General features: G+C 40.7%; 1 protein-coding gene across 9 annotated transcripts in view; it reads left to right on the top strand.

Annotated features, from left to right (window-relative positions):
- tp63 (tumor protein p63) overlaps nt 1-11,881 on the top strand; it is a 62,574-nt gene extending 50,693 nt beyond the window's left edge. For 2 of the 9 annotated variants that reach the window (XM_017698036.2, XM_017698040.2), the window contains 7 exons: nt 375-511; nt 1,908-1,990; nt 2,319-2,443; nt 6,660-6,859; nt 7,734-7,896; nt 8,794-8,887; nt 10,713-11,881. In XM_017698036.2, the coding sequence (XP_017553525.1) occupies nt 375-511; nt 1,908-1,990; nt 2,319-2,443; nt 6,660-6,859; nt 7,734-7,896; nt 8,794-8,887; nt 10,713-11,015 (1,105 nt within the window). In that variant the 3' untranslated portion in view covers nt 11,016-11,881. Of the gene's footprint in view, nt 1-374; nt 512-1,907; nt 1,991-2,318; nt 2,444-6,659; nt 6,860-7,733; nt 7,897-8,793; nt 8,888-10,690 lie in introns of all 9 variants that reach the window. The other 7 variants (XM_017698038.2, XM_017698043.2, XM_017698037.2 and 4 more) reach the window with 4 other exon arrangements.
- The last annotated feature ends 590 nt before the right edge of the window (nt 11,882-12,471 follow it).

Below are 12,471 nucleotides of genomic sequence, written 5' to 3'. Positions count from 1 at the left end.
CTAATATTGTTATACTGAAAATAATAACTAAATAAATAAAGTTTCCATTGTTGTAGCAGATGCACTATACATTCAGCAATAGATAGCCATAGGAAACCATAAAGTATCACATTTTCACATTGTCTTCTGCACCTTTAGAACACTTTAATCTTTAAGAAATTTTCTACAATTTTCCATTGTATCAATTTTTTCCCACCATGGGGGATTATTGCCTGTCAAGGATAAGCATCGGGTTACTTGTCAATCATTGCAGATATGTAATTACATCACCTTAATGCCCAGCCCTAGTTTATGTACTGAGTGGAGTTGTATTCAGCCACAGTAACCTAGAGAACAGTGGTAAAGACAGTCTTATGTGTGTCTTTGGTCTCCAGTGGTCAGGTGCTTGGCCGGCGGTGCTTTGAGGCCCGAATCTGTGCGTGCCCAGGACGTGACCGCAAGGCAGATGAGGACAGCATCCGTAAGCAGCACGTCAGCGATGGCACAAAAAGCTCTGAGGGTACGAAACGCCGTAAGTAGTGCTGGGGGCTGGTGATGGGGCTTCTCCACACACACTTGCAACGTGTCTTGCAATCTGTATGGGTTTTTCCATGGGCACCTCTGGTTAAATGATGTTTTGTTAACTTTCTAAGTGAAAATAACACATCCTACACTACAGGAATTAAACAAACTATAGTGCATCACATTGGTCAATCAAATTACTTACATGCTCTTAATAATCTGATAACTGCAGAAAATCAGATTTTGTCTGTAGTCCAGTCACGTGTTTACATGCACTTAGGTAATCAGAGTATGGGAAAACTCCAGATTTACATGCGTTAGGTAATAATTGGATTTCTGTTTGGCACTTGCCAATAAACTCACAAAATGAGACATGTCATAAATATAACGTAAAGCTCATTTTTTCTCCATAGAGCCACTTTACTTGCAAATATAAACATACATCATCAGGAAAACCTTTAAATTTGTCATTTTGTCAAGCATGTGGTCGGTCTCAGCAAGTGTTTTGCTGCCATCATGCGAGTGCTGTGTTCCAAAATCTCTAAGATTTCTCTAAGAAATTGGAGTGTTTTTTTACGTAACCATCTAATTAATCAGATCTTAAATTATTAGATTTAATTAGAAGTGCATGTTAACTCACTTAGGCTGCTTTTTTAAAAAAATTGTAAAAATTTATCTCTCACAAGTACAACTTCCACTGAGGTACTAGGTATTTGAGAAAAGGGGGAAAAAATTGTACCAGCAAAATAATTTACACGTACACACACAAGCATGCGCACTGCATGACGCTTGTCCTGGACACTAGAACATGTGTTGTTTATTTAGTGCTGGGTGATATTTATATCAGCATGCCTGTATTACTGTATATTGATTTTTAGTTTTTGGGCTATTGATAGACACATGAGTGCAATGTATGTCCTTTGTTAGGTGCTTCACATAGTTTTAAAATAGCATTTCAAAGCTAAAACTGTAGTAAGTTTCTTGTGGTTTCTGTCTGGTTCAGGTTACAGTACTGTGTAAGATTCCCTTTGGTGTCATTTAAGAGAAGCAACAGTGCAATCAAAACAAGCTTTGTCAGACTTGTAAGACGTTTTATTGGCAGCATTCAGGGAGCATGAAATCATTAACTTTACTAATGCAGAATGAGATCGTCTGATACCGTGATACTTTCGGAAAATGTTGAGATACTGAATTTTATCAATATCACTCAGCACTATTCTTTTTTCACGCTGCATGCGCTATTCCACTCAACTTCATGTTGCCCTCAGCACGTCCTCTCGCTATAGACCTGTGCCTTAGCTGTGTCTTTTGCTACATGTGACGTCATCAGCTGTCTCACTTCATCTCTCTGTCTCTCTCTCTCTCTCTCTCTCTCTCTGTTCTGTCTCTCTTGTTTGCTCCCACAGCTTATCGCCAGGCCTCTCACGGAATCCAGATATCCTCCATCAAGAAGAGAAGATCCACCGATGAGGAAGTGTTTTGTTTGCCTGTGAGTAGCTACACCTTCTCAGCAGTACAGTTTTGGTACACATGAGGAATTTCTACCCAAAATACTGGGTACTGTAGAATGTAATGCACTGAATTTACTTGTGTACATAATTTCCACATTAACAGTGTTTTTCATCAGCGCTCTGTCTTTCCATTTGTTTACTCCTGGCAGTTTAATGTGGAAATGAAGTACACATTTGAATATGTTGAGTTCGTTTTTCAGTGTAGGAGATAAAATATTTTTATTGTATCGGTGTATCAGTTCTAGCAGTAAATGCCATATCCCAGCACCCAGTCTCACCTTTTCCCTCTTTGTCTTTATCTAACAGATTAAAGGCCGTGAAATCTATGAGATTTTGGTGAAAATCAAAGAGTCTCTGGAGCTCATGCAGTTCCTCCCTCAGCACACCATAGAGTCATACAGGCAGCAGCAGCAGAGCCTCCTGCAGAAACAGTGAGTACCTAACATTCAGGGAGATGACTGTATGAGGCAATGCTCGCTAAAGGAGGGGCTGTTACAATAAGAATTTATCAATATGCATTTTTTTTGAGGGATTTATTTGCTTGCACTCATCAGAGTTAGACAGACCCTCCATTTGCGAGCTTAGCAACTGCTACTGCAGGTAGTGTACACATGCAGGCCACACACGCAGTACCAACAAGGTTCACCCTGACGCGTCTTTGTAGTGTTTTGTCAGTTGTTTAACCTAAACTGATTGTTTACCAGCACGGCTTTCTTTGTTCCCCCCCCCTCCCCTTTTTTTTTTGGATTTAATCCTTTTCTTTGCTGAGTTGGCCATGACATTGGGATGGATATGTGTTTGAACAGGCATACGCAGCAGACCCACCCCACTTACGCTCCTTTTGTGCCTTAAAGTTCAGAATTGAAGTGTTGCATGGCAGCTTGAGTGGAATATTCCATTACACTGACAGTGTGATTACTGCATGAGTGGACGTTTAAATTTGGATTGTGTCTGGCATGAGATGGATTTGTGATGGTTTTGTTCTTTAAATGAAGCAAGTGTAAAGTTAAGCTTGTTGAGTTGCTTATTGAATACTAAATTAGGCCTAAAGCAGTTTTTTCGGCTTCCTAATGAAGGGTGTACCTTGCAAACATGGTGCTGTTTGAATTCATGCTTTAATGTGGGTTAGTCTTTGACAGGCCATCTGACTGGTTATGGCTTCAGCATTTAAGAACGACAGAACCGTGTCAGGTTTACCCAGATACTCAGGCTTGTTGTTTTAGGGCAACAGCCAGTTTGTCTTTACTCAGATACAAAGGCTCTGTACCTGCAGCTAGAGTGCATCATAAAGCAATAAACAAAGCGAAAGAGAGAGCTGGAAATTATAGCTCTGAATAATGCGCTTCGACGCCCTGCAATAATTACTGCTTTTGTGTGCTCTCCTCATTAAGAAACTGACAGGTGAGGTAGTGTCTGTGCGCTCCTCGTTCGGCCTTTTTCCCCCTCTCTGTCATTTTGTTCCAGCCCTCAGTGAGGTGAGAAACTATGTTAGGGAGGGTCGTGGTTTGCCTCCATTTTGACACAGCCGAAAAAATAAAGCTTACGACTTCAGCTCTCTGGTGCGGATACAATGAGGGATGGCCATTAACCTTAAAAGTGTCCAGTCTAAAGTTAATGGCCATCCCTCAGTCGTAGGAGAAGTACAGGGCACAAAGTGTTTAAATGGCTGCAATGTGCTCATTGTTCAGCTGTTGGACTTGCAAAATTTGGACGCTAGTATTTGAGCAGCTCTGTTTGCTTTTGATCCATTCTGACAGACTCGGAAGAGTTCAGTATCTTTCGTTTCTCTTTCTGCATGCGTTCACTCTTTCCTCTCTGTATCTCCATGCTCATCTGTTCTGTTTATTTGTCTAACTTCTGCTTTCTCCATCCCAAATAAAATAATAATAAAAAAAATCTTCCTGTGTCAGTGACTCAGTGGTTCAGTCCTCTTTATTTGGTTCATTGGCTCTTCTCCTTCTTTTCCATGCTTTTGCCTTTAGGCTTTAGTTTTACAAGGCTGTGTAGTACTGCCACACAGTGTGCACCTTCATTACTGCAAGAACTGTCCGGGACAGTTGAGCCTGTGTTGCGTATATTTGCATGGTTCAGGTATTCATGCAATATTCTGCTTCATGTTTTATGACGATTCTAACATTATAATCAGAGTTATAAACTTTCGCTGGGGCGATGAGAAAAGTATAGTGTACCTTTATTTTCATTATTTCTCCATGCTCATTGAAAATCTGATAAATGTTCAACATCGCATTTGCCAAAATGTATGATTTGAATTTTATGAAGTATTTTTTTTTTTAGGTTAAACTGACCAACCATTTTTTACAGTGCAATCTATAGAGTTTTCAAATATTTTTTGTATTTTATGTTTTTATTTCAAACAATATGTGTCCTATTTAAATAGCCAATTAAGTAAAAAGAATTCTGAAGTGACTTATTTCCACATTTACACAGACATAATCCTTCAAATAACAATAAATATACTACATAAGATCCTCTCATTAGAAAACATCTTCATGTTGGTAAAAAAACATCCCAAGCGTGTCATTTATCTGGGTCAGACCGCTAAATAATAGAAATGTTTACTTCAATTGAATAATTGAATTGAATTACAAATTTAAGTCCACTATTTTTTAACTACCCTTTGGCTGCAGAGCCCAGTCTGACTGAGTGGATGAACATTCTAACATAGAGCTACATTTCTAGTCACAATGAAATAATTAAATGAATGGACGTAAATGTGGTGCTGGTCGAGCAGTCTTGCTGGAGAGTTAGAGATTTTAGCCTTTTTTAAAGCAAGTAGCTTCTTGTTTTCTACTGTTCTCGTCTGTTTTCCTGAATTCTGCTTTGTTTTGCTCTGTGCCCTTTCCTCAGAAACTGCACTTCATTTCCTATTATCCCTCCACCTTCTCTCTCTGTTGCTCGTTTCTCTTCTCTGTTCTCTATTCTTCTGCCATCTCTCTTTCCTTTCTCTCCCTTCTCTCTTTCTCCTATCTCTGCAGTCTCCTCAGGGCCCGTCTGCGTTCCGAGCTGTTGGAGCCTTTAGGTGAGCAGAAGAGACGCTTCAGCACTTCCTAAAAGCAGGAGTCACATTCCTCCTCCTTCACAGCTTCCCTCGCTCCTCTTCTTCATTTCTTCACCCTCTTTGGTCTCTCCGGTGGCTACTGCTACAATTAAGATAGCACAAAATAAGAAAGGTCAAACATTTTGGTGTCCACGGCTGTTTTCACCTAATCGATCACTCAAGCTTTCAGACTGTTGGAAGAAAATGCATGATGTTTCCCTCCCAAGTATATTGATGTTAAAAATAATCACTTTGCTTGCTAATTTGTGTAATGATGTTCATCCTACACTCCTGCTCGGGTGTACGTTCAATTGATTGACAAATTTAAGGCCTCATATTCTCATGCAGTGTGTCGTTGTGTTTTTGTTTTCATGATCATGGTCGTGAATTTTTCAGTATTTTCAGTGTTTATCATTGTTCTCTAAAAGGGCCCTTATTACTGAGTTGGCTGTTGTTTCAGCACTTGTATTGACAAATCTGCTGGTATTGCACAGAAACACATTGCACATAAACAGTAACAGCCTCTCAGCTGACCACCTCATCTCTCTCTGTCTCTCTGGCTTGTTCTTTCTCTCTCTCTCTCTCTCATATCCTGATTGTCTGAACCAGGAACCAAGCACATGTTCTTTTTCTATGGGACTCATAGCATTCTTTAAGCTCTTGAAAATGTTTCAGATAGCTTTTTTCATCTTTTATTATTGGAGCTGGACTCATTTAATTGTATGTGGGTTTGTTGGGGGAAAGACTTTATTGATAATATAATATAATGCTGGTCATGTTTTATAAAGTGCACTGCAGGGCAGTTTGGATTTGTGTTTGATTGACTTGGTTGTTTGTACATTTTCTTAAGAAAAATGTATTTTTGTCTCCGAATCAAGAGAGAATGATAAATTAATGCTGTAGTTAGCAAGATATTTGTTTGTTGTATGTGAAACAAATGGTGGATGTATAACTGATGCCTCTTGCACTTTTGTCTGTTATTCAATAAATGTCTTTTCTGCTTTTAACTTTCCATTCCTCCTTTTCCTCTTCCTTTCCTGACCCTCATTATGGTCATTTTCCCTCTGTTTGTTTATAAAAATAAACAAAGAGGCAGAACATTGCAAGACAAATAAACACAGGGTACATATGAACATTTATTTGCTCAGCAAGACATTTTTCACACTAAGACAAAAGAGTATCAAAGAAATATCAAATGCATCATTTTGGTTTGTCAGATTCACAGACTAGCCTGGCTGTTTTGCATCCACACCAAACTAACATTTAATTGCTGTTAGCTAGTATTAATGCACCATGCAGTTGTACAGACTGTACCTGCGCAGAGTTCCGTAAGAACTTTAAGCAGAAGTGAAGCTCCTTTCCTTTGTTATTCTGTCTACACTTTCCTCTGTTTTTAGTGAGAACCAGGCTATTCCACATGCATTTCAGCTTAATCAGCTCATTTGCTTTCCTCCCCTTTTTTAAAAAGATGGTACTTACTATGGAAAACATATTATTTCTGTGTAAACTGGTGTTTATTCCGCTGTGACCATGGCCCCCGCTGGCCTGGTGAACAGTGACTAATAGCAAGGCTTCTTCTGTTGTTTAAGATGGGATTTGTCAGACGATCAGAATTACAGGCCGTGTCCTCCTCTCTGCTCCAGGAGCCCCTTGCCCCCCCAGCCTGCCTTTGGCTCCAGCTCCCCTCCACACGGCAAGGTCAACAAGCTGCCTTCGGTCAGTCAGCTCATCAACCCCCAGCAGCGTAACACCCTCACCCCATCCAGCATGGCCGGAGGCCTCACTGACAGTAAGGCTTTTCTTTAAGATGGCACAGTTCAGTAAAGGGGCTCCTGTATGAACAGAAACGACACCAAATTTACTATATTTACTGAATTACGGCACTGATTTTATTCATTACTGATACACATTGAATATAGTTTTTAAATAATGAACTTCACATTTTATCTGGAGATGGGACAACCAAGGCATAAAAACATTTGTTGCATTATTATTACACATTTATTACACATTTTAGTTGCAGTGCTAAAATGTATTTGTTTTTTTTTTTTTGTGATAAATGACCAGAAACAACAGCATTGCTCTGCCTGCCAGTTGCTTAATTGAGCTGAAAATGGGTTCCAGGGTTATTAAAAGTGATTTACTTCGTAAATTCAGTTGATATCCTATGTTTCATTTTCTGTAACCCCCATTGTGAAATGGCTTAGAGCATTCATTTTTCTTCAGTGGGTCCCCCCGCCCCAGTTCCCCAGTGGGGCTGAGCTTGTCTGAGCATGACAGGTTCTGAGTACCACTCTGTCTCAGTGTTTCTCTGACAGTCAAGTTTCCTTTTGCATGTGAACTGGATCTTTGTGAGACAAAGCTCTTCCTAATCCCCAGGGCTCAGTATTTGTCATATCGTGTGAAACTGACCCCACCTGTCCACTATTTCCTAATCCACTCCTGCATCGCCACTGGCTATAGGTCTAGTTCAGACCAAGCTCACAATTTATCACTGGCATGGCAGTTTAAGGAGCAGTTAAAAACAGTTTTTTTAAAGTGTTCAGTGTTGTTAATTATAGAGAAGTGAATTTGCTGTACACTGTCTCAATGTAGCTGAGAATAACACTAATAATAGTGCTTGTCCTTAGAAGTTGTTTTAAATCTGACTGTCTCTGCCTCAGTTCCTCCTCCTGCTGTGACCCCCATGATGAGCGGCCATATCCCCATGAACACAGACATGAGCTCACTGAGTCCCACCCATGCTCTGCAGCCTCAGTTATCCATGGTGCCCTCCTCTCACTGCACACCCCCACCACCCTACCCAATGGACAGTAGTATCTCCAGGTACACATCCATTAAACTCCTCTAAAGCATGCTTACACTGTCCTGTGACCCCTACACACTCGCACCAACCTTATTAATACTACTGAGTCAGATGTGACTGATCAAACATTGATCTTTAGATACAGTCCCTTTAAAACGGAAGCGTCATTCCAAAATGTAAACACATCAAATTCTCACCTTTTTTAAATTATTATTATTAATGGAGCTAAAAGCTGTACATACAACGAATAATGATGAATAATCACATTACAGGCAAACCTAAGGAGATGAAACACATTCTTTGCAAATGTGAAACATGCCATGTGTTTCTGCTGTGTGTCAAAATAAAAAAGCCCTGTGTTTTTCTAACGGATGTGTAGGCTAGAAAATGGAAAATGATTTTGAGATAAAAGTTGATAGTTAAGGCCATACTGATCATACTGATCTGTTTCACATAGCTACAAAAATTATAGAAGACTATACATACGAATGAAATTGGATATGAAGTCCTTTACCAAAATTTCTTAAAATAGGAATATCATGTTTGGAATAAACTCTTCCCTCATAACAGCACATTATGAGGTATACAGAGTTACAATTGAGGAAGAAAGAAATATCAAGTCGTTTCCTGAGTATTAGAATCAGTTTTGAGAGATAGTTGAATCAGTGCTTCCCTAGTCCTTCTCAGTCCTGCTCCTGTGGACTGCATTTTCAACTATTCCCAGCTTGAACACCCCTGATCCAGCTCAATACCTTATTATGAAGGCTATGAGCTGGATTTATGTGTATTGAGGCGAGGAATAGTTGAAACTGTTCAGGGCAGAGAGTCCCAGTTAATAAACACTGGTCTAAATTGCTTATGGTTTGTATTACTAAAATATTTAGGCATAATTGAATTTATATATCAATCTGTTTCAGCTTCCTGTTACGGCTGGGATGCTCCTCTTGTCTGGACTACTTCACTGCCCAAGGCCTCACCAACATCTACCAGATTGAGAACTACAGTCTAGAGGTGAGGCTTTACCAGCTTCTCTTGTAAATGCGTGATGAGGTCTACATTTGGCATCCAGTTGACTAGAAACATGTCTTGTACTTTCACTAACTGGCTACTTTATGAGATACAAATACCCAGTAGGTTCACTATTTCAATGGACAGTTACAGACTGTAGCACAATTACAATGGTCAGACTGCTGTGTGAGTTGTGGACCATTCTCAGCACTTCACTGACATAGTAGTGGCATAGACAGAGTGGAGCTGCTGGGCTTTGTATGTGTCAGTCACTGCTAGGCTGAGAGCAGTCCACCACCTAAAACCATCCAGCCAAGAGCAGCTCTGTGGTCAGAACCTGACAACTGATGAAGGGCTAGAGGATGACCAATAAGAAAACAAATGGACTATAGCCTCTAACAGTGCACCAGCATAATGGAGATACAAGGTCTGTGTTTCTAATCGAGCTAGAACTAACCTCTCACTTTGTCATGGCAGCACCATCATTCAAAGCTGTCTGTGCAAGAAAATGAGAAGCTATATGCCCCCTATGCTTCCTGTTGTAGTGTACTGGAGTCTGTCTGAGAGAAAGACATGCATAATCTGAGTGTTCTGTTTTTCAGTAAACAGTATCTTTTGTTTTTGTTTGTTCTTGCTGATTAAGGCCCAATCCCATTTCTTATTTTTACCCCTCCCCCTTGAAACGGAGCTATAAGGGGTAGTGGTTGAAATCGTCCCCCTATGAAATGGGACGACCCTTCAAGAACTGGATACGTCATTAGTTACCATCAGCTACTTTTACGTAAACAGATGAGACGAGGTTTTCCGGCCATTTCCAACATGATCTCACTTGTGTGTCACATGACAGGACAGGTGAATCATATTTAAAATAGCCTGGAAAAACAATCAGGACGTGTTTTCCTGCTGTGTCTCCAGACTACAGTAATAATGGTATATCACACTATTTGCCTTTTATCTGAAGGAGACTGAAAAGCATCGGCGCTCGCGATTCATTCACAACTTCAGTTTTACACAGCAGTCAGTCAAACGAGTCACAGAATAAAACAGAGCACAAACAAAAACCTACATCACTTCATTAACAGCTACTAGTGCTGCTCTGTAGGCGACCCTGCAGTGACAGCAGAGGAGGGGAAAGTTCAGCTCCTCACTGCTTAAATACATTTAGGCCATCATCTGCCTTCATAGAGGGGGCAATTAATTATTACCGCCACCAGGAATTCTTCACTGATGTGAAGCTGAACTTAACCTTCTAATCGCCAGCTTTGTGATCGAATTTAAATGGTGAGGCAACCTCACGTACCAGAACGTAACTCCACACCATTTAAGGTGGAACGGGAAATTCGCTAGGTAGCGACCGAAACGTCAGCACATTACTAATGATTTTTATGCGGAAATGACCATAAAATGCTGTTACAATGGTTCTTACAGTACAGCGGCTTTTACCAGACAAATACTCACATTTCTGTGTCTCTTTGGTCGCTTGTGCAGACACCTTGCTGACGATTCGCAGGGCATTCTGGGGATTTTCTCATAACCCTCCATTTGTAGTGCCTCTGAAAAATCTGTTTGAAGAGCCAAATAGCCCCAACACTTCACCCTACCGCTCCATCTCAACAACAATCGGGACAACCTACCCTTAGACGTGAACGCGCAAAACGGAGGGGTAGGGCTCAGTGTTAGGGGCAAGGGGTGAAATGGGATCGGGCCTAACTGTATCAGCCTAAGTTTCTGATAAGGTGGCCAGTGAGTGTTTGTGAGGGTGTTAATGTGCATGAATTGGGGTGGATGTGTGTGTGCGCTGTGCAGTGACCGTTTAGTGCATTTCCAGGACCTGTCCAGGCTGAAGATTCCCACTGAGTTCCAGCACGTGATCTGGAAGGGTATCATGGACCACCGGCAGACCATGGAGTTCTCCCCACCCCCACACATCCTACGCACATCCAGCGGCGCCTCCACGGTCAGCGTGGGCTCCACGGAGGCGCGAGGGGAGCGCGTGATCGACGCCGTGCGCTTCACCCTCCGCCAGACCATCTCCTTCCCCCCGAGAGACGACTGGACCGACTTCTCCTTCGACCTGGCGCCAGACTCACGCCGCAACAAACAGCAACGCATCAAAGAGGAGGGCGAGTGAACAGCACACGCTCGCAGGCATTATACATCCATACATGCCCATGTGCGGTCTGTCACATACACACAGACTGCCATGTACACAGAGAACTGTACAGCTTAATCAAGTGCTCAGTTTCACTTAAAAGTATGCTGATAAATGCACTTAATGTCTTTTGTTTTTATTGGGTGTATTTTGGTCTGGTTGTCATTTCAAGCCCCTAGTTTGATGCAAACTACTGTAGCTTAGGGTAAGCGGTGCTTTGCCGTTTTTGATTTATTACTGAATATTTCTTGAGACACAGCACTTAAGAAATGCTGACATTGGTCCTGTTTTGAGCTGTTGCCATTCTTTCTGTACTGAGAGAAACTGATCTTTTGGGGGGGGCTTCTTTTTGTGTTTATTTTTACCTGGACCATGTCTGTTTTTGGATTGTAAAGAATTTTTACTCCAAATAGGATTCATAGTATTATACTGTTTGTTAATCTGTTCGCTGTAACAACCTGTTTCAGTCTGGCAACACTTTGTTTCAAATGGTTGCATTTGTCAGGTTTGATTGTAAGCATTTTTGGTTACAGCCAATGTTTCTAAGTGTTCTTTATCCATTTATGGTTATGGTTTAAGACTGATGTCGTCATGTAGCCTCCAATTAATACTGAACTACTGTATCTTTCATTTTCAAGCAAAAATGATGTAATACTGCCGTGCAAGTCTTTTGATGCATACGAACAAATTCAAAATGCCAATTCTTCAGTATTTGAGTTAATCGCTCATTCGCAGTTTTGGTTTTGTACAGATGTTTTGTTTTTTTGTGTGTGTTATGTTGTAAATATGCATTGTACTTATTTTGATACAGTATAAACCAAAAATAAAATATCATTACACCAGTACATGGATGGGTTCCGGTTCGATCAAATGTTCTGAAAGCATGATCATATCTGAATTACAATGGGCCTCATTCAGCGACCATCCTTCAGAAGAAACTTCTCAAAACCCATTTACATAGTTTTCACAAAGGTTCTCAAAGGTGTGAACAATTCTCCAGCTTAAGAACACGTCATGAATCTGACAGATTTGTTCTGGGGAAAGGTCCTAGGAAAATGTCTAAGAAACGACTTGGTACGCTACTGGCGAATGAGGCCCAATGAGGTGGAGGCGTTTACCCCTGTGGTCAAGTGGAACTGAACATAATCCATAAAAGGTGTGAACAGCCTAAAAATACAGAAATACTTACAAATAAAGATGAAAACTACTAACTTGCAAATAATAGTAAACAAAGTTGTAGACTACTTTTGAATTTATTAAAACAAAAGATTTTACAAACAACAGTAACGTGGTTTCAACAGAAACTGAGTGTAAAAGGTCCGAAGCTGAGGCTGTGGGGCAGAACACGGAGAAAAGTATTACCGTAAAGCAAATGACTAATTAATTTATCCCCCATTCAGAATCCTTTCTTAGCCACTTTTCTAGTTTGGTCATC

The sequence above is a fragment of the Pygocentrus nattereri genome, chromosome 26, assembly GCF_015220715.1.
Source record: "Pygocentrus nattereri isolate fPygNat1 chromosome 26, fPygNat1.pri, whole genome shotgun sequence".
Lineage (NCBI taxonomy): Eukaryota > Metazoa > Chordata > Actinopteri > Characiformes > Serrasalmidae > Pygocentrus > Pygocentrus nattereri.
This window is presented reverse-complemented; position numbering and strand designations above follow the sequence as displayed.